Source organism: Taeniopygia guttata, chromosome 1A (assembly GCF_048771995.1).
Source record: "Taeniopygia guttata chromosome 1A, bTaeGut7.mat, whole genome shotgun sequence".
NCBI classification, from domain to species: Eukaryota; Metazoa; Chordata; class Aves; order Passeriformes; family Estrildidae; genus Taeniopygia; species Taeniopygia guttata.
In genome coordinates this window covers 45906495-45927210 of record NC_133025.1, presented here as the reverse complement: position 1 = coordinate 45927210, position 20716 = coordinate 45906495, and the positions used below count along the sequence as shown (strand labels likewise).

The window sequence follows — 20716 nt, the reverse complement described above, 5'->3', positions numbered from 1 at the left end:
CTTTGCAGAGGTGATAAATTTCATATGGTGATGTGCCTGTGAAAACTGACTGATATTACAGGGAGAGAATCACATCTTCAGTGTAAAGCCCCTACCACAGCAGTGGGTGAGATGTAAACAGTCAAAAACAAGGTTGTTAAAGAGAAAGGAAAAGAGTCTGTTATGAGCCAGGCAGACTTTCTTTTTTGAAAGACACATTTAAAACCTATTTCTCAGTACTTACCAATTTTGTTTTTCCCTTCTTCATACTTCACTCTTTGTAAGATATGGTGTACAATTCTACTTCTTGTAGCATTATTGAAGAAAGTATCTTTGTTGTGTATTATGAAGCTACATGAAAATAAAAACCAAGGGCATCTCAGAAATATGTAATAACATATTTAAGGCAAATATTTAGTTCCATTACTTTCTGTAGCACTCTAAAAATGTATGTCAGCAAGTGCAAGGAGGATTAAAAACACTTGATTAAGAGATGTTTAGCCAGGTGAGATACTGTCAGTAACAGTATTCATTCTCTTACAAAGAATTACATGGAGAAGTCTGAAGAAAGATAGGAGATATTTAAGTATTCATTATGATATGCATAACTTAGATAATTCACTGAAAACTACAAAATTCTTGCACAAAAAAATTGCAAAAGCATATCTTTGTAAGTGCAGCAGTAGATTTTCACATCTTTTTTGTTATGCTTTACCATTAAGAGTCAGTTGGAAATATCTAGTTGGCAAACCATTCTTACTGAAAACTATTACTGAATACAACGTTAGGAATTGAAAGTATCATATACTTCTACATTTGGTCCTGGAAGCTAAACTACAGTAGAAAATTAGTCTCAGAAGCCACTTATTAAGTATGAATGCAGGTTCTATGTTCAATAGGCTAGATGCAACTGTGGTAAGCCCGAATAATTTTAAAAAACCCCAACAAACCCTGTGGATAGGAGGTAATATTTTTTTCCACATCTGTGTTTTTGAAGAGCTGCAGAATTGAATAAACTGATAAATAAAATGTTAAGGTCACAGAGCTGTCATAGAGAGATGAGTATGTAGGAGAGCATACTAGACAAATACAGCCTTAATGAGTTCATCTTAATCAGGAGCTTGGTGTGGATTCACTTCACCTTCTCTTTTGCACAATGTGAGATTCACTGCTCCGTTTTTCCCTCAGGTAATTTTACCCAAATGAAATTTTTTTTCCAGAATCAATCTTTACCCATGGGAAATAATATACAGCTTTGCACCTCCACAGTAATTTTGAAAAAAGAGGAGTCCAACTTCTGGACTTTGAGAACTTCATGTGCTCCCTCTTTATTATCAAAATTCTCAGCTGAATTTTCAATACAATACAATGTGTACATAAGTTCCTTATGTTCTGCTTCAAAGGCTGAGAGTAAAAAAAAAAATCCTAAAGTAAAGGTACGTAAGACAAATTGCTCCAAGAGCACCAGAAGTAATAAAACCTGGTTTTCTATAGATTACTATCTCATGTCTCCTTTGCCACTTCACCCCAGATACTCACAGGTCATTTCTGTGTCTACAATCTACTCACTACTGTACTCACCACTTCTGGCTTCCTACCATTTCCCTGCTATTCCCAAAGTCCTACTCATGCCCTACAGTACCTACCAAAAGTAATTAGATTTATGCATGCTGATTTACCGGGAGGCTGGTACCAAACAGCAAATGCAATTGGTGTCCTCTGCCTTTTCTGTATAGGAAGAGGTTTGGGCCACTATTCCATTTCAAGCTGCTATTACTCAAAAGGTATGTAACACTGAGCTTATCTTTCAGATACAGAAAGATATGTGGATATAAAGATGTATCTTTACTGCTACACCTGTATCAAATTAGTTGAAAATAATCAGTATGTAAAATAATAATGATTAAAAGTATTTTGAGAAAAAGGAAATACTGTATTCATGCAAATCTTAATGCTGATAGAAATTATATTTTAAAAAATCTAAACTCTGAAGCAGGTAGAAAATTGTTGTTTTCAGCTGAAGCTGGAACTCTATATTAGGCTGTTTTTGTAGCAGCAGAAACAAATTAAAAGGCAGGAGTAAAACAGAAATGAACAATTAGAGATTTTTGGTCTTTATTTAATTTTCTTTTACTGCATGACTATTCAAGACTTCACCTCCCAGACAGCACTAAATGTTAAAGAACTGTGAAGATAATTTCACAGATACCAAAACAGCACAGTAATTCTCATTCTGACTTAGCTTGACTCATTCTGATGAGCTCTTGTAGGATTCAATTGCAAATTGGATCATCTTATCTGGGAAACCTGCAACATGGAACCAGATAACATCTTAATCTATTTTCCATGTAATACAAGGTTATTTTGTTCATGTGTTATCACAACTTTCTCATACTGCAACTAGAGGTAGCCATTTGAACATCTTTTCTGAAGAATATGTTTAATAGTTTTGTTTGCATTTAAGAATTTCTATTTTCATGAGTCATGAATGCAAAAAGTCCAAAATCAAGGATTATATGAACTCTAAAAAACAAATAAATAATTGCTTGTTTCAAAAAACACTTTAGTAATTTGCATTCATTTGCAAACTTAGTAATTGTGTTATTATAGCTTTTGATCTCACATGCACAAGAAGAAATAACCAGACATGTCTGCGAAGCAGATGTAAACACCTCAGTATAATAACTGCCATGCAGAACTCTGCCTATGCCAGAATAGCTGAAGTAGTCCTAAAACACCTGTGAGAATACGAGCTGCAGAGGTTCTGTCCTGCCCAGTCTTGTGCCAGTAAGGGCAGGAGGGGGAGAGGAGAGAAAGGACTCACCATGATCAGAGTGGGTCAAAAACATGCTCTTGAGTGTTTTCCAAAGTTATCCATGAAGACATGGATAAAGAAGAGATGCTAGAGTTCAGCAAAGGAGAAAAAATAGTGGCAAAAATGAGTCCTCTGGATGTCCTGGATCATCCCTAACAATATCATTATTTTGGGATAGAATTGCATGTGGTAACATATAAAAAATAATCCTCCCTTATTTTTGAATATAAAAGTCATAGAGTTTTAAAAATCTGCTTAACTCAAATAGTCATTTTTTATTCTGTGAAATTGTCTGTAGAGTAGACCCAGAAAGAGCAGTATCACCATGATCAATGGGGCAGGGACCTCTGGCACAGGAAACAAAAAGGGGCAGACATGAGTGGAAGGCCTTGAAAGGTTGAGAATACCTCAGGCAGTTGTATCTGTGTTACAACATCCCAGCTGGACATTGACATAAATTAGGACAATATCAGGAAGGTTTCAATTTATCTCAAAAGTCACAGGAGTTGCTCTTGCCAGGTGATAATCAGGCAGCTCAGTGCCTTACCCCTTTCGACCACCTTCCTGTCTTCCCATGCTTCATGGACTTTTCTTCCCCTCAAATTTTTGTGCTTAATTTTGTCTTATTTCTGAATGTGGGTGGTAAATCCATATTCACAGAATAACCATCAAAGCTATCTCATGTTCCACAGCATCCAATGAAGAATTCAGAGGATAAAGATTTTCTCAGTCTGTGAAGAATCTCACACTTCAAATTTCAGTTCACGGGGGCCGGACCTGAAGACAATTTAAAACTAGGTACACACAAACATTTATCAGACATTACTGAGCTATGAACTGTATAAAGCAGAGGCTTTCTAGTGAGTTTTTTAACACTTGTTGCTTTTAGGTGGAAGAATTTCCTCAGCTGTTCTGTTTCTGCTGCCCTTGTTAGATTTTTTAACATGTACAAGGATTTGAATATTCATAAGAGCAATACAGCTTGTTTTCAGGCTCAATAAGGGTTTAGACTTCATTTATGAGACTCTTCACTCGTGGTTTTCATCATTTTGTTGCCTCATTTGTAAGACAAAAAGTAAGTAAGGATTAATACATTGTAATTTTTTTACCTATGAAGTTAATGTATAGGTAGATAAACGCAGTGATTTGTTCCACAACAGCTATATTCATTAACTTGGTCCTGTAAGTCTTATTTATGTGGGCTGTCCTTACTCAAAAGGAAAATCCCAATGAAGATAATGAGAATACTTTTGGAAGGAAAGCTTCCAGAGATGATCCTTAATTAAAGTCCCTTTCAAAAATGTCATTATGAAAATACTGCTCTTACATTTAATGCTGTAAGAGACATGAAGAGTCAGTGAAGGTTAATTGCTTTGAAGATATATTTGTAGCCTTTTTAATTAAATTGTGAAGTGGAAATTTCAAACTATCTTTCTGTGGATAGCAAAGCACAGCAAAGCTAACTGTTGTCTAAAGAAAGATCTCAAATTAGTGCAAATTCAACCAAGAAAAAATTACCAATGAATTCCTATTTCTACATTGTCTTTGGTAATTTTGCGGGTTGCACAAATCCTTAAAGGGTGAATTTAGCTCTTGAATCTTTGAACGCACATTTGAAAAATAGTGGGTCTACTTTTCTTGATTTATTTTACTTTTTATATTTTGGAAAGCAAAAGGCAGGAAAAAGCTGTTTTCTGCTTTAGTAGCAAGATAAACATGCTGAAATCTGAACACCTGTGGTCTGGTGACAAAGGTACAAAGGGAGGATGGATACATGCACAGATCCGTGTGTATCTTTGCACTGTAGGATCCACAGTCACTGAAATATTTGATGTCTGACACTCACCATATCTAAAATTGCCTTCTGCTGGAAGCAGTACAAACTAAGAGCACAGACATTGGAAATAGTGATCTCTATGTAAGTAGTGTATTCCTTAGCACAGGAAAAAATACCCAACCTTCTGTACTCCCAGATAAATCACTGAGCCAACAGCCAGCCTGTTGTTGGCTGAGGTAATAGCAGGTTTTTAGCTCATTTAACATAGAGAAAGTAAATAACCAGCTTTAGTAGCAGCAGCAACATGAACCTGCAGTATTCCCCTGAGAATAATACCACACATTTCTCTACTTTATTTGTATGAAAATGGCTATATTATTAGCACTTGCTGATTTCATTTTGCTTGACTTTTAAGATTGCAGCTAACTGTCTTGTTTAAGGGCATTTTTATTAATGGTTAGCAGGAGGTTTTCATATCATATGCCTAAAACAGAGTCACTTTGGGATGAAGAATGTTGTAGTGGCTCTCTGTGTTTCCAATTTGGCGCCACAGCCTCAAAACTGCCAAAGTAAAATAGAAAGTCATGAAAGAGCTGAATCTCTTCTCTGTTTTCCTCTACCTTTGCCCCAAATCAGTCTTCTCCCCAGATCACTTCTTAATTTAAATTAGTTCGCTTAGAAATATTCACCTGAGATAGAAGGAGGGAGCCTTTTGCATTTTTCAGGGATGCCCTGCTTCCTTCTATTTTTCATGCAATTAAAACTTCCAGAATCAGAGGGAATAAAAAAAATAAAAACAAACATTGTAGGGCATGTCCAAGTTTGGCAGCACAAATATTTGTCTGAGAGCAGGATTTACAAATCTGTGATTCCCCATTTATAAAAAGCCATTTAAAAATCTATAGTTATTATACTGTAGATGTATTTAAACACCAGAATGACCATCCTTGTTCAAAACAAGTAAGTGTCCATGCAGCCCTGTGCCATGTTGCAGCAGCTCCCTGATCTATCCGTGATTTTGGGGTGAGGGGGCTCAAGGGAATATGGGCACAGATCATCTTGGTAGAGATGGGGTTTGTTAAGATCACTTTGAACACCAGAAAAAGCTTGAAAAGACAAGCTGTCTTTGAGAGACACATATCTTTGAAATATGGAAAAAATACAAGACTCATATACCACAGGGGGACATAATATAAATGAGAAGACATCCATTAACCTCTGATATACAGGGCCATTTTTTGCTTAATTAATCAAGTTACTATCCTAGTCCTCCTAACTGAGTAAATTTTTAATCTTATTTTCACTAAGTAATAAATATTTATTTTAAGTGGTTATTAAATTATATATTAGATTAATATTTAATCAGAGAGTTTATGGCTTTCGAAAGAAAAAACAAAGGGGAGATAGCTCCTGATATAGAGTTTGAAATCTCTAAACAGCAATTAACATATTTTCCTAGCTAGTATGCAGTTATCTCAGAAATTGCTGCTAATTGCTGCTGTTACTATTCCCAAGTGACTAGCAGCTGACTACACAAAATAACTAAGATGTAGGAGAAGAACATCTAAGTGTGTCTAATGGTAAACATTTTTCACATCTTGTGCATTCTTGTAAGGGATAATTTTCAGAAGAAATACTTTGGTATAAGCACAGCCTTTTCCAAGCTGTGGCTTGCAGAAAAGAGACAGTACTCATTAGTCTATCTTGAAAATAATAATTTTGTATTCCACACAATTAAAAAAAAAAAAAGTGCTTGGCAGAACTTCTTTCCTTCAATAAGAGGTTTTCTATTGCTTAAGAAATAAGATGAATTTGGGTCTTCTCTTGTACTGACAATTTTGTGATATACCCCATGAAGTATACCACAATGCCTTTAAAAGAAAACCTGAAGCTGTGCTGCAAAAGTTATAGGCAGACCTCACAAATGTCATTCTTGTGTTTTCTTCTTTGCCAGTTTTGGAGGAACGACAGATGGCTATCTGTGCCTCTTAAAACAAACTTAATTTGTTTTTGGAAAGCTGAATTTCTCCACATATGGCTTGTTTCCATCTGAATGGGAAAGAAAAATGCAAGAAAGAAAAAGTCTTTTGATATGATCTACTAAAGTTGCACACACTTACTGTGCAACAATATTTTTAAAATATTATTTCCTATGGAAATAAGGTCTGGTCAGGTTTTTTCTTAATTATTTTCCATCCCAAAGACCAGATGGTAACTATTGTCACTTATTTGTCTTTCCATGCTTTTAAAAGAAACTACCACAAATGAAGTCTCCACTCAGGTCATGTTATAAAATTTGTATCAGACTGGAGCCCTCTATGTGGAAACTGTGGCTAGATTACAAAAGATAAAGTGCCTGTTCTTTAATGACGTGAAAGACATCTGAAGAAAGGAAGAAATAAGGACTTTTAGACCCAAACTGCAATATTTCAAATGCAGCCAAGCTCATATGAATATTTAAAGCATAATATTTTAGAAAATGAAAAGCCCATAAAACCAGGCAAAAAGGAAGAATTTGGCAGTCTCCAAGTAGGGTATGTGGCAAAATCTACTGTGAGACCATGGAGATCTTGTCTGAAAACTAAGAACATGGGGTTTTATGCTTTCCAGATCATTGTAATTGTGAGTGATTTATTTCATTGTCTTCATTAAGCATGTCTTGGATAAACAGTAATTTATGGCAACACAGAAATCCAAAATATTTTCGACTGCCAAAAGTACATATCTTGCTCTCCAGAAATACTTGTACAATAGCCAGAAAAATCCTCATTAGTGTAATTAAATGATTATATATTTTAGGCTCCTGTGGATATTTCTCAAAATACAGTTAAATGTACTTCCCACTCATCTCTTCTTCTCACTTAGGATTTGAGATTTCCAGGAAAATTTTATGGCTCCTACTATAAACTTAAAACTCAAAATCTGTACATAAGTTCTGACAAATAGCAGACACCAGTGGTGTTTTTCAGCTACCACCTTAATACAGTGCAAAAGGACTAAAAACTTGCATTTGTTCTGCATTTTCTGAGGACTTCAAGAACTGAACAAGTTACAAATATTTGCTTTGCTCAAAAAATGGCCATATGTTCAATGAAAAGTCTTAAACAACACTGAGGTCAGCCAGCTGCGCACTGGTGTGGTACTGGGACCTCTCCTGTCCTGTACCTGTTCTTTCTGAATCAGTTTTGGAACAACTGTGTGATGGAAGAGGAGGCAGAGTCACAGCAAAAGGCCCAAGAGTAGGAAAGAGACTGTCACTGTTCTTCTAGACTATAGGATGATGTGCTTGTGGAACACTGAACTCCACGAGTAACTGCCCATGACAATTTCGTAGCCTCCAGTATAATTACATTGTATTGGTAACATGGTGAGAGCACTCTAGCCAAACCTTAACTGTCCCAAATATCAAAATGTATGGACTTTTCTTACCACTGACAAAACGCAAGGTAAATTATCATAACATTACTGTAGATGGCAATTCTTTTCAGCATCTCATTAATTTCAGTGATTATTTATCTTCACATTCTTAAATATTTTTTGGGTTAAAAAATTTAAATACCTGCAGGCAACTCAGCAGAAAAATATTGAACAAGTAATTGTATTTCAAAATTCTAGTGAAACAAAACAAGGCAAACACAGAAAACAGGTTGAAGCACGATAGGAGCACCATTGCTGTCAGAACCAGCCTCTTTTGGGAGAAGGAGGCCAGCTCAGCCAACATTTTATAAGCCCCTACACAAAAGGATAGGAAGATTACACACAGAAAGCTAAGCATAAAATATCAGGTCTGCCAGGGAATAAAATTTCCAAGTCTGCAATGACGTAGAAGAAGCGCCAAACAACAGGAGGAGTATTAATGAAACCAACACTACTTAATAAACTCTCCTGCCCATTTACCAACATGAACATGAGCAAGGCAGAAGAATGAAAAAAAAATTCTAGTTCATATATGTCAATTTTCCTTTCAGCTACAAAAAAATCTCTCAGAACAAACCACCAACCCCTTTCCTACATGCAGTAATTTTAAGGGAAGTTAGCAGTTAATATTACTGGTAATAAGAACATTAATGCTGACATACTAATTTATTAGTTTTTTTAGTCTCACTGGTCTATTCTCAAACTAATTTGCACCTACTTTTTCTCTTGCAGGGCACAATAACTGACCCATCTCTGTATCAAACAGACTTCTGTTGAAATTTCCCTGGAGTTTTGCACCTGTTCTTGTTTTTCTGCTGTATTTGGAAAGATGCCATTTGTGGCAGAGGTTTATTTTACTGGCTTTTATTGCAGCTAGTAAATCAAATCCCTGAAAAATTATTCATTGAAAATTAGGTATTTCAGAGGTTCATCAGCCTGGATTCTCCCTGAATAAAACCACATATTTCAGAATTTTGAGTGACTTATAATTCGTTCTGTGTCTTCTTTTAGTACCCTCAACAGTGCTGCCTAATCTTTGCAGTTTTGCTGTCACTCAATGACTGTTTGCCATATCACAAACACTGTAACTACCCATAAGACATAAAAAATTTCACATACCTTAAATGCCATACGAGTTCTGAAAGTTATGTAGGGCTTTTTCTGTTCTTCATTTTGCAAGGGAAAATAAAGGCTTCTTGTAGCCAAGTGATTTCTCTGACACTTGTCCAACACTGGTGCTATTGGTGGAAAAGTGTCACTGCTAGATCTAAACACTGTCTGAACACTGCCATTTTGCAAGCAGTTTTGCTTCCATAAAATTGAAAGAGAAATGCAATCAAACGGCATTGTCTGTTTTCTTTATAGTTTTGTTTGTTGTACAGTCGTAACTAGGAATGAAATGCAAGTATCAGTATTACAACCATCAGTGATGAAGGACTACTTTTGATTATGCTAAAGACATAAGGAATGCTGAGAAAAGTTTTGATCACATCTTTAAGTAAAAAAAACAACTGCAATTTTGACCTGAGAGAAAATAGCCATTTGATCCCTTTAGAAACATCGTTGAAATTCCAGTGAATTAAAAGGAAATTTCCCATTGATTTCCTTAGCTTTGAGCTGGACCTTTAATTAATATAAATGTAGACTAGCTATCTCTCCCTTTCTGTGAAAAAAGACTAATATGAAGGCACTAGTCCTTAAGACATGAACAAAGAAATAATTGTTTTCCGAGGTGAATCCAGAAGGAAAAGTTGTCACCTTGCAGCTGAGATATGATAGAATACTCACTGATGGATCCTTTGTTGGCTGAATGGAGCAGTATAGCAGTCATTCTCCTCCAGATCTGGCAGTGTTTCCTTGTCCAGTTTCATTGGCTTTCTGGGCAACCATCCTCGGAACCTGCTTATCTGTTTCTCGATCCTGCAGCACATGATAAGTATGAGCATTTGTGATAATGGGTTTTTTCACGACATTATGAAGAACCATCCTGGTTGTCAAACCAGGATACTGAATATTTACAACTAGGAAAGGTGCAATGTCTTCTGATTTTTGTTGAGGCAGACCAAATTACATATGCTGAACTCAATTACTCATAACCAGCTTTTCGCAGAGGAGCATTTATTTTGTCTCATCAGAAGAACAATGCTGATGGTACATGCTGCCATAAATCTTATTAAGCCCAGTGAGTTCTTGACATGCCTCTAAATCTTTATTTCTCAGATTTTCAGTTAGTTTAAAATTCAGTTTTAACCAACATTAGATTTTGGCCACCTAAACATTAGAACAGTGATCTGTTCTGATCTGTTCTGGACAAAGATCTTTGGCAGCTAAACCCAGCAAGTTGCATCCCATTACTGCTCTCTGTATGGATTCTTACCTTGCAGTTGATGCTATTAAAAATAGACTACTTTGTTCATTTCGTTCAACTGTAGTTTCTTGCAACACTACAACCTCCATGACACCAGAACTCTGGGTGTATAGGCTAACAGGTGACTGCTATGCAGATTCTTAATTTGGAAGGTGAAAACAAACAGCAACTGGATAAAGGGCAGATTTAACTACAGGTGCACTCATGCAAAGATACACAGTGAAATGAACGGAAGAATCAGAGTTCACTGGAGAAGACAAACTAAACCAAATTCAAATCCATATTAGAATGTTATAATGAAAAGCACCTAAGAAAGCTATGTTTAGCACAGTGAGCCCTACTGCAAATCCTAACCACTGATCCCTGCAAAAATCATGGACTACAAATTATGGAGTGTGCGCATACTTCAGTCACTGGACTAATGTTTCCAGAAGTGGAGCTAAAGGACAAAAATTTACTTCCTTTGAATTTAAAACTCAGTTCTGAGAGAAACTCAAGGACTGGAAATATGGTTGAGGGAGGTTTTTTGTTATGTTTGTTTTGTGGGCGTTTTTTTGTTGTTGTTTTAGGTTTTTTTGTTTTTTTTTTTTTTAAACAGCCAACACAAGAACTCTTAAGACCAGCAAATGCTAGTACCTCTGCATAGTCAGTTTGAGGGAGGACAACCCATATCCAGGCAGCTGAATATATGGGGAAATGATGTGAAAATGTTATGTATTTTCATTTAAAATTCATATAGTTTTTCCTGGAATATTCAGCCTTCTTCCACCAGGTTTTATCTTGGATAAGGAAACTAATGCTCATTTTTAAACGTGGGCACATTTCAGAATTGTAAATAAATCAGCTGCACCTGTTTTAGTCTCATTTCCGCACTTCCAATTTGGAATAGCATGATGGGGCGAGGGGTGTCAGGTGTTGCATATGTATGCAAATTTCTCATCAGGACTGTTTGGGAAAACTGGAATATGTATGTAAGCTTAATATAAGATTCAATTACTTAATTAATCATAACCTCTCCATAGGCAGTGTTTGCACTGACCCAGCAGTTTGAGCACAGGAAAAGGTAGTTTGCAAATGTCTGTGCTGAATGCAGGTGAGATGTCAGATCCCAGGGCTCTAAAGGGTCTGATCCATTGTAGCTCTCCAGCTGCAGCATCCTGACAGCTTTGAGCTAGTCTGTGGAGGCAGATAGAAATGCCAACGGAAAGCAAGTTCTCTACAGGGGAAATCCCTGTCTTTTGGCCTTTGGTTTTTGCCCTGTAAATTCAGTGAGCCCTGTGTTACTGTATATTCAGCAGGCTTAGTGTGTCTGGGTATGGAAAAGGGAGGAGGGATTAGGAAGAGGGTTTTTCTAAATATCCTATTCCATTTATGTTAATTAAAGTCATCTGAATTCTCTAAGCTATTAACACCTCTGCCCATCTGCAATCCTTTCCCATTCATGCTGCAAGTCAATGTGCACGTTTGAGATACTGACTACTGCAGGTTTATCACACCACACAAGCACAGCACAAAGGGACTGAGTGCTTTCCCCACTTAACAGCAATGCATTATTCATGCTGGCTTCTCACTGAGTGTACCCAGAATTGCCATTCCCAGGACTCAGATTACTTGGCATGCTCAGTCAGCCTGCAGGCAAACGGGTCTGAGAAGGTTGCAAAACCTTACTGCAAAGCACAGAACATGCAGCACAGCCTTCTGCAGGGAAAGCAAGCCCCCCTAGTTATCTCCTTGGAAAAGAAAAATCACCAAGTTTTAAAATTTCCACCAGCTCATTACAACAGTGCTGTCAGACAGCAGTGCAGGTTTGTACTCTACAGGATCATCTCCCAAAAGGAAAAAGCTGAAAGAGTGGCATTGGTACTAACAAATACAGACATGCAGTGTTAAAAATCTATATTTCTTTAATCATTTCTTCAAGGTTATGTCTCATTTTCCCCACACTCAGCTGAATAGGGGAACGATGTTTGGAAAGCAGTGTGACCTACCCAGGAATAGGGTGATGGAGTGATAGAGAGGTTAGAGCTGCTTCACACAGTGCCTCAAAGGCAGAGTGTCTCCTACTTCAATCCTGCCTCTGCTCTACAAGTCTAGTCTTTACTCAGCACCCTCTTTCTAAGGATACATATTGTGTTTAACTCACACAAAGAGTTTCTCAAATAATTTAAAAGAAACTGTTTTCTCATCATAAAGTAGGGTAGGGATAGAAAAGTTTTTCATAGAAAAGTTACGAAAATAGAAAAAGGTTTTGCATTGAGACTGATTTTTATGAGTGGGCCAGCTTTCATTAACTTTATGCATATTGTGGTTCTAGCTATTTTATTAGTTCAGTTTTAAACCATGATGCAGGTGCTATAAGGTGTCCGATACCCCTCCTTTCCTTTAAGATAGGGATGTTTTGTAATTTGAAGTGTTGGGATCACTAGAATTTTTCAGAGAGAAAATTCAAGTCAGGTTCACAAGTTGCAAGAGACCTGCTCTGGGCTTTCCCTTGTGACGAAACTCCTCTCTAAAATAAATTTTGCCCAAATGTCAACATAATGTTTGTATTAACTCAAAAAATGAAGAAAGGCTTTGGGTACTTGTCATCTACACTGAACTATGAGTAGAGGAAATAGATACTTTTATTGAAGCCATATATCTAAGTTTCACATAAATGAAAATAAAGCTGAATATTTTTTTATTTTTCCCCTCTGGGGCCATTCAGTTACAGCTTTTCTTCTTCAAGTAGCTATTTATAGACATGAACATGAAAACTGAATTTAGGGTTTCTCTTCACTCAGGAACTAAATACCAGAAAAAGATCATATACCTCTTCGCATACTGATTTCAAATTGCATCCTGACTCATAAAAAAATGAATGTGAAACAAAACTTCATATAACACATATAAATGATGGAACCTTCACCTTCTCCTTCCTATCTATTGGTTTAGTCAGAGCAGACATATCTTCCTTAGAGTCAAGACCAATTACAAAGCTAACAGCCACTATACTATCTATTGTAAGGTGGGAATGGAAAGTGAGGCAGCAACAAAAATCTTTAGAAGATTTGTGTGCATTTATTACCACGTGCCAAAGAAGGACAAAATGCTTCAACTCCACAAAGTGCTCATTTGGTGCTTACTAATATGAAAAGGAAAATTCCACAATGTGATATCAGTGCTTATGCTGTCAAGTTACCAGTACACCGTGAAATAACTTAATATCCAAAATGCTTTTTAATATGCTCATATTGCAGAGTGATTATGCCATGGATGTAAATGTATTGACATTCTGTGCAAAATGGTATGGCTGTTTACTCCAAAATGCAGATTTTTCAAATTTAATTTTTCTCTCTTAGAGGTTCTTGGGAATATTTCCACTGACCTCAGTAAAAGAATAGATTAGGGACTGGACCATTGAAAAACTGCATCAAGAGCACCATGGCATTAAGTGCCACATACAGTGAGAGAGATAGTTGAGAGAGATAATTGTAGATATATAAATTATCTGGGTTTTTTTTGTCAAGTCTGTATAGTTTTTAGGCATTTTGGAGATATTTTCATTTAACTTTCCAAGGTATAAAAAAGAAAATGCAAACTGCTTCAGGAAAAGAGTTTCATTTCTTGAAGTCAGACATAACCTGGGCATCAAGCATAACCTTAAAGGTATTTAATAATTGAGTGAAAGCACTTCAAAAATTGTTGGAAAATACACATCTCTCAAGCTTGGTTCATTGGCTTCCTATCTACCAACAAAGTACTAAGCATCCCCACAGAGAAAGCAATAAATAAATAATGCCATCACTATTACAAGTAAGCAGGGTTCATAGAAATGGAAAAACCCTTCTAACTGTGGTACTCCAACCCCAAGAAACTCCTTAATGAGCTACATGGAAAGAAGAAGATACAGCATTTGCACTAACGTACTTCTATTTCTTTGAAGGCTCCATCGGTTGAAAAATATTTTCTTATTCCTAAAAAAAGGCAAAACTGACAAAATTAATTGCTTCTTTCACAATTCCTTAAAAATGCAACTTCTGTTTGGGTTTTTTTTGCAGATGTCCTAGTATGTAACCACTCCCTTCATCATTTCTACAAACACAGCTGATAAACGTTTCCTTCCAGCTTGACTTTAATTATTATTTTTGTTATTGGGTCAAAATTAGCATAAACTGGCATGAGAACTGTACTCACCTATTCATGAACTTGTATCGGCGATGCAGGTAATAGATTTTTCTCCTGGAAGAACAGCAAAAATGAAGCCAGTCGAGAAGAAAACCCATCGTCAGTTACAGTATGAACTAGCAAGGAAGGAAAGGAGATTGAAGACAGAAGCCTGTAAGAGGTGGAGGAAGAGACTAAAGGAGAGATTAACAGAACCATCACAGGAAGCCACACAGACACTGGTGGCATTTGAATTGTCAGAAGGTCATAATTTTCCCATTGTCTCCTCCTTTTCTGCTATTTGTCATGTGTGGAAGGTGGGGATCCGAAGATGTTTCTATTTCTGAGTTCATAAACTGTTTCAGGAATTCCATAGGACTGACACAAATACGGACAAGTTATATGACGTCTACTAGTGAGTTATTAAAGCTGCATTTGGTGAAACATAAGGGGGAAACTCTTAGAAAAGCCAGGAAAGCTGTACCTTATGCGGCAATATGCTGTAACACATGCAGTACCAAGCGGGGTCTGTGATTCCTGTTGGGATAACATCCCTTGAAACAGAATACAGGCTACACATGCCAATGCACATGTGCTCAGCACCCCGCCAAGTGTGCAGCCACTCCCTGTGCCCCTCATCCAGGCTGGTTTCTGTTGTCAGTGCAATAAGCTGTGTGTGAGAGCAAACGATCAGCAAGTGAGCAGACAAGGGGACACGAGCAGACACATGCTGAACCCACTCCCAGTCTGCCTCCTGACCAGCCCTGTGGTGCAGAGCAGCCCCTAACCACCATCTGGAGATCCAGGACTGGGAGTCCACGTCCTGTGCCACTCCCCTGCTGGCTGCTCTTGCTCTTCTCATAGACATCTATCATACCACAGCGGCCAGGATGTGACACATTGCCTTCAGCACAGAGATCGTATCTTCATGAGAGTTAAGAATATCTGAGGGTTCTTTACTGTGGATTTGGGACTCATACTCCTTACTGGAAGATTTGGGTGCCTGACCAACTCTGATTTCCTCCTCCAGAGGCTGACATTGCCATCCAATGAAGGTAATTGCTAAATCAGGGTGGTTTCTGTGTATTCTGAGAGGTTCCATTGTGTAATGCAGAACTGTACCACTTCTGGAAAATGAAGGCTTACACCACACATGTTCTAAATATTGTAGTAGATGTAGGGTAGGAATGTTGTTAGTGCCTTGGAAGCAAGTCCTCTAAAATAAGACAACACTAATGCTTTATAAAAATTTGAAAAATGTTGTTAGCATTTGAGGTTAATTTTCAGAACTTTTGATCATTTTTATTGTTAGAGTCCATATAGTGCAGGTGAAGTAAAATTTTTTAAACTATTTCATGTTGGCCAGCCTTCTTTGGATAGTGTTATTTATCTTGCTGTATTCAATATACTCAATATCTTGCTCTGCTCGACCTTTCTCAGCAGAGAAAGGTCAAAGCTAAGTGTTTCTGAAGATGCCATCCACTTCTTAGTTTTGCTTCCAATATTCAGAGGTATCCACCACTTTTTCCCTCCTGCTTTGAAGCAACAAGGATTTCATTCAGTGATGCATGTACCTTGCATAATTCCAGCCTGAATAATCAGGAGCAATAAGCAATCAGCAGCTCTTAAAACAAGGGCTTAGACAAAGATATCTGGGAACACACCATCTAGAGTTGTGGACACTTTGTAAAATTTTTTGAATTGGTAAATTTTACTGTTGTTTTTAAGAAAAAATTAAAGAGCCTGCCCAGCAGTCACTAGTGAATTACCATTACTTCCTCTTACCAGTGCTGTTGTAATTCTCTTTCTATAGATGTGGAAAGAATGAAGGCATGATCCTGAAGCCATGATCCTCAGTATTTTCAAAATATTCTATATAATCTGTATGACACCTACTGCTGAGTGATCAGGAAAGAACAAGCTGCTCCATGACTAAATTCAGAGTTCCTGGTGTATTTCTGAATCATGAGACCTCTCTCCACTGCCAGAGCGGGTCCATCTCAAGGAATGCCACAGAAGTCAAAGGCGGCACACTTTTGGCCTAATCCATTGTTTCTATGGCTGGAATACTTTTAAAAATTAATATTACTATCCTGCAATGGCTTGTGATTGCTTTTAGAATTTTCTCTTTGGCAATAAAAGCATAAGGAAGAACAGTTGAAGATTTGCTGTGAATATGAAAACAAAATAAATACAAAATAAGCCTGCAAGTTTGTCCTTTATATATATCAATTTTTCCGTATGAGTTCTCTACTGCTACAGGGTGTCTCATACCAGAGGCATTTTTCATACTTAGGTAAGAAAAAACAGAAGGAATCCTACAAAGGCACCAGCTCACTAGTTGCATATTCTGAGTCTAATTCTTTTCTTGTTCATGAGTAATTCCATTAAAATCAATGGAGCTTTTTATTGCAAACCCTGCTAACTGAAAGAAGAGTCAAGGCTTCTGAGTTCATGGGTTGTGGAAATTCCAGTGGAAGTCTTTATGCTACTTTAAAAGTTCTGATAACCAGCAGAGTAAAAGCAATATTTTACATAGGAAATTTCATAGCCCAACATGCAAATAATATTTAATCAATTATAAAAATAATCTGAATTTCAATGTGGAATTAATCTAGTTATCAATAGCATTTAATATAATTTCTCTATTTTCTCCACAGAAACAAACATTCATAACTTAAATTGTTTTCCTATTAGAAGAGATACTTATTTATACTTATTTATGGGATACTAACTACATACTATACAAGCAATTTACAGGTGCATACCAGATACGTCAAACAGACATGCACTTTCTGTGCTGCCTTACGTACCTGGATCTTCTTGACCTCCCATTGATTTCAATGAAATGTCCATTTAAAAAACAGCAGCGCACAAGTATGCAGGGGGCTCCAGCATTGAAGGGGTTAAAGGGCCTAAGGACAGAATACCCCATGAAAACAGCTGCACTGCTACAGCCCATCTTAATCTCAAACCAGTATTGTACGGAAATTGTACGCTTTAACAAGAAAGAGTAATGCATGTGGTATCTAAGGAACTCCATTTATATTTCCTAAAGGTGTCTGGTATCTTATAGAAAAGCTTTGCTATAGGCATTTTGGTGTGATCATCACATTAACTTTACAGTATAGTGTGGCTTTGGAGGTTGAGACAAAATACAGCTATACCTACCTGAAAGGCATTCTTACATTCATTAGTTCAGCATATTTGCCCAGGACCTCCCAAGGGGCATGCAGTTTCACAAACATGATGTCACTGTTTGTTAGGGATGACTGCAAAAGAGAAACAAAACAGCCACCAGAGCTTAATTTTTGAAGTAAAAAGGAAAGAAACCATAGTCAGCGGTCAATGTGATGTATCACGCTTCCCAATTCCTTCTTCTTCTTGAAATGTCGTATTGGTATTTTGTCAATGAATTTTTCTTCCGCTGTCCTGAAAGCCACGCTGTGACTCCCTTCTGGCCTGCATGTGTGCCTCCTTTACATGGAAAAGAGGACATGGAGGGCAGACAGATGCACCTATGGGTTAGCTGAGTGTACATAGCATGAAAGAATTTTATGCAGGGTGTGCACATCAGCATGGCTGCTACCTAACAGAAAGCTGTCAGGCAAAGACCAGAGGATGTGTGAAGAGCAAAGAGGAGAAGAGAAGGAATTTCACTCTGTTTGCACTCAGGACACAGAACCTAGCTACAGCTAGGTTGGCTGAAGCTGATGTGAGAACACAGAGAGCCACAGGATAATACTGGAAGATTAAATGTTCTATTTCTAATGAATATTAAATAAATTTTCATGAAGTTACATGCAATACAATTTTAGACAATCAAGTGGATGGCATTCCAAGAAATAGGTAAATATGTATGTAGTATGAGAAAAGGAAAATATGATGACAGAAAACCAGGCAAGAAAATTGTTAGCTTTGGGGATGATTTCCTAGTTTTTTAGATGTTGTCCTATATTCAATGTTTCTCACATAAATTCTTGGTTAACACAATTTGTTAGGAGTTCTTAAATCTAGTATTGTTTATCTGGAAACTACTGTGACTATATGGGTGGCAGGCTGACATTTATACTTTTTTACACTCTCCCTCCACTATCCTGATAGATGCTGATATTATTGAATTTGCATGTCCATATCCTTAGAGTGACAAAAATTCTATTATTACTTCATGACATGATAGGAATGAAAACTCCAACATTTAAGATACATATATATTATTTTATTCAGCACATCAAAAAACTCCAAAAAACCAAATAAACAAACAAAAAACCAAAGGAAAAAAACAAAAGAAAAAGCCCCACCCAACTCAATCACTATAGAGTTAACATTTTATAAACAACTACAGTATTGGACTATAAGGGACATAGATATTTGTACTCAAAATATTACTGGGGTGCAAATATGGATTTAACATATAAAGGAATGAGTGAGTTCATGGTGCTAAAAACTGCAGGAAAAAAATCTTTCTTCTTTGCTGATGAATTTTTGAAAAGTATTTCAATACAAAATGACACAACAGCAACAAAATGCCCCCAACAGACTTGCTTCTGACACAATGAATTCACTTGCACTCTTTCCCTGACTTTTATGGATTTTAAATCAGGCTTTAATTGTGTTTTACTTTATAGGTACACTTCACAAATTACCTTTTCTTTTCCCATGAGAATTTAGCAAGGAGATACCACAAAACCAAAACTAAATTCTGCTACTCTAAAAATCTCCTGCAAACTGCTCTCTCAAAGGTGAGGTTAAGTCAGCAGTGGATTGGCAATTTTGTCCTAAATAACTTGGTTTAAAAAACAGAACAAAATCCACCAAACCTCAAAAGAACTATATAAGAAGCCCAAAATACAGAAAGAAACTACAGTACTGACACACCAAAAAAAACTGATAAATGGGGGAAATTTGTTAAAAACAGCTTCTAAACATAATGATGGCTGTTAAACAAGAAGTTTATAGGTATTTTCCAGCATATTGTAGTTTGAACCTTACTAGATATGGGAGCCAAACATGACTTGTGAAGATGCTGTTTCACAAGTGAACACTATCTACATTTGGTATCTTATGTGTTACATATTTTCACGCAGAAACATGAAAAACTTCCGAATGGTTATCACAATACAGATGTTTAAAGAATATTTTTTACTCTGTATCTTGCGATATTGGCGCATTAAAATGTTTTCAAAATGACAATCAGCTTTGCTAACAGAAGATCTAAGCAACAGAAAATCTAATCAAAATACATTTGGCAGGTTAAGTTATGTTCAGAAAAAAAGAAATAATAATGCTAAATTATTAATATAAAAATACATTTCTCTTGGGTTTGTTCATGTTAAGTGTTCATAAAGGAAAGCACTAAGCAAGGCTGAGAAACACAAGGCTGGAACAAACAAGACTGGAAAGAGAAAAACAAATCCAGGTGGAGGATGCATTGAATGAGATGTCACATTCACCTAATCTAAGGAGTAAATAGCTAACCAAAATATCTGGAAAAAAGATAGCATGAAGACCATCTTCATTACAAAAATACTTTAGTAAATGGAATCTCCTAAACTGTCTTGGTTAGATTAGTATTTAGACTCAGTATCCTTCATCTTATAAATGTTCCAACTGAGAATAGAGGAATATTCTTCTGTTGTAATTGACTTTCAAGGGTTGGCACATTAAATGATTTGGAGAAGTAAACTAAATTTCACATTATGGGAACATGCAAACAAAAATCAATGTAACATTATTCCCCTTGGAAACTTAAATAGGACAGCTATTGACATGAGCAATCTGCTATAAAGTGATGTCCAGATGATGAAGAAAGAAGAACAGAGGAATTAAGGGGGCAGACCAATGAGATAAAGCACTTAACAAACACAGAAATGGAATAAATGTTTGGAATTGACTTGTAGCACCAGTGGATATAATTATCACAATCCAATAATTTTCAGGCCACCATTGTTCAAATAAATTAGTTTGTTTGAATGAATTTATTGAGAAGGAATATCCATTAAAAACCTGATTTTCTTCTGGTCACTAATAAACATTCTCAGCGGTCTTCAGAATAGTGTGAAACCAGGGTGACAAGAGACTTTCCAGAATCAGACAACTGTAGACTCATCTCGGGTGGAATGGACCTCTAGGGTTCATCTGGGCTGAGCCAGATAGGAGATTGTCCCATTGAGTACTGAATATCTCTACAGGCAGAGATTACACAGCCTTTTTG

At 36.7% G+C, this 20716-nt stretch overlaps 1 protein-coding gene across 24 annotated transcripts in view; it reads right to left on the bottom strand.

Moving 5' to 3' along the window:
• ANO4 (anoctamin 4) overlaps positions 1 to 20716 on the bottom strand; it is a 200514-nt gene that overhangs the window by 53274 nt on the left and 126524 nt on the right. For 15 of the 24 annotated variants that reach the window (XM_072923263.1, XM_072923264.1, XM_072923268.1 and 12 more), the window contains 5 exons: positions 17674 to 17774; positions 17316 to 17417; positions 14533 to 14577; positions 9777 to 9908; positions 224 to 330 (listed from right to left, as the gene is read on the bottom strand). In XM_072923263.1, coding sequence (XP_072779364.1) covers positions 224 to 330; positions 9777 to 9908; positions 14533 to 14577; positions 17316 to 17417; positions 17674 to 17774 — 487 coding nt within the window. Of the gene's footprint in view, positions 1 to 223; positions 331 to 9776; positions 9909 to 14532; positions 14640 to 17315; positions 17418 to 17673; positions 17775 to 20716 lie in introns of all 24 variants that reach the window. The other 9 variants (XM_072923267.1, XM_072923280.1, XM_072923277.1 and 6 more) reach the window with 5 other exon arrangements.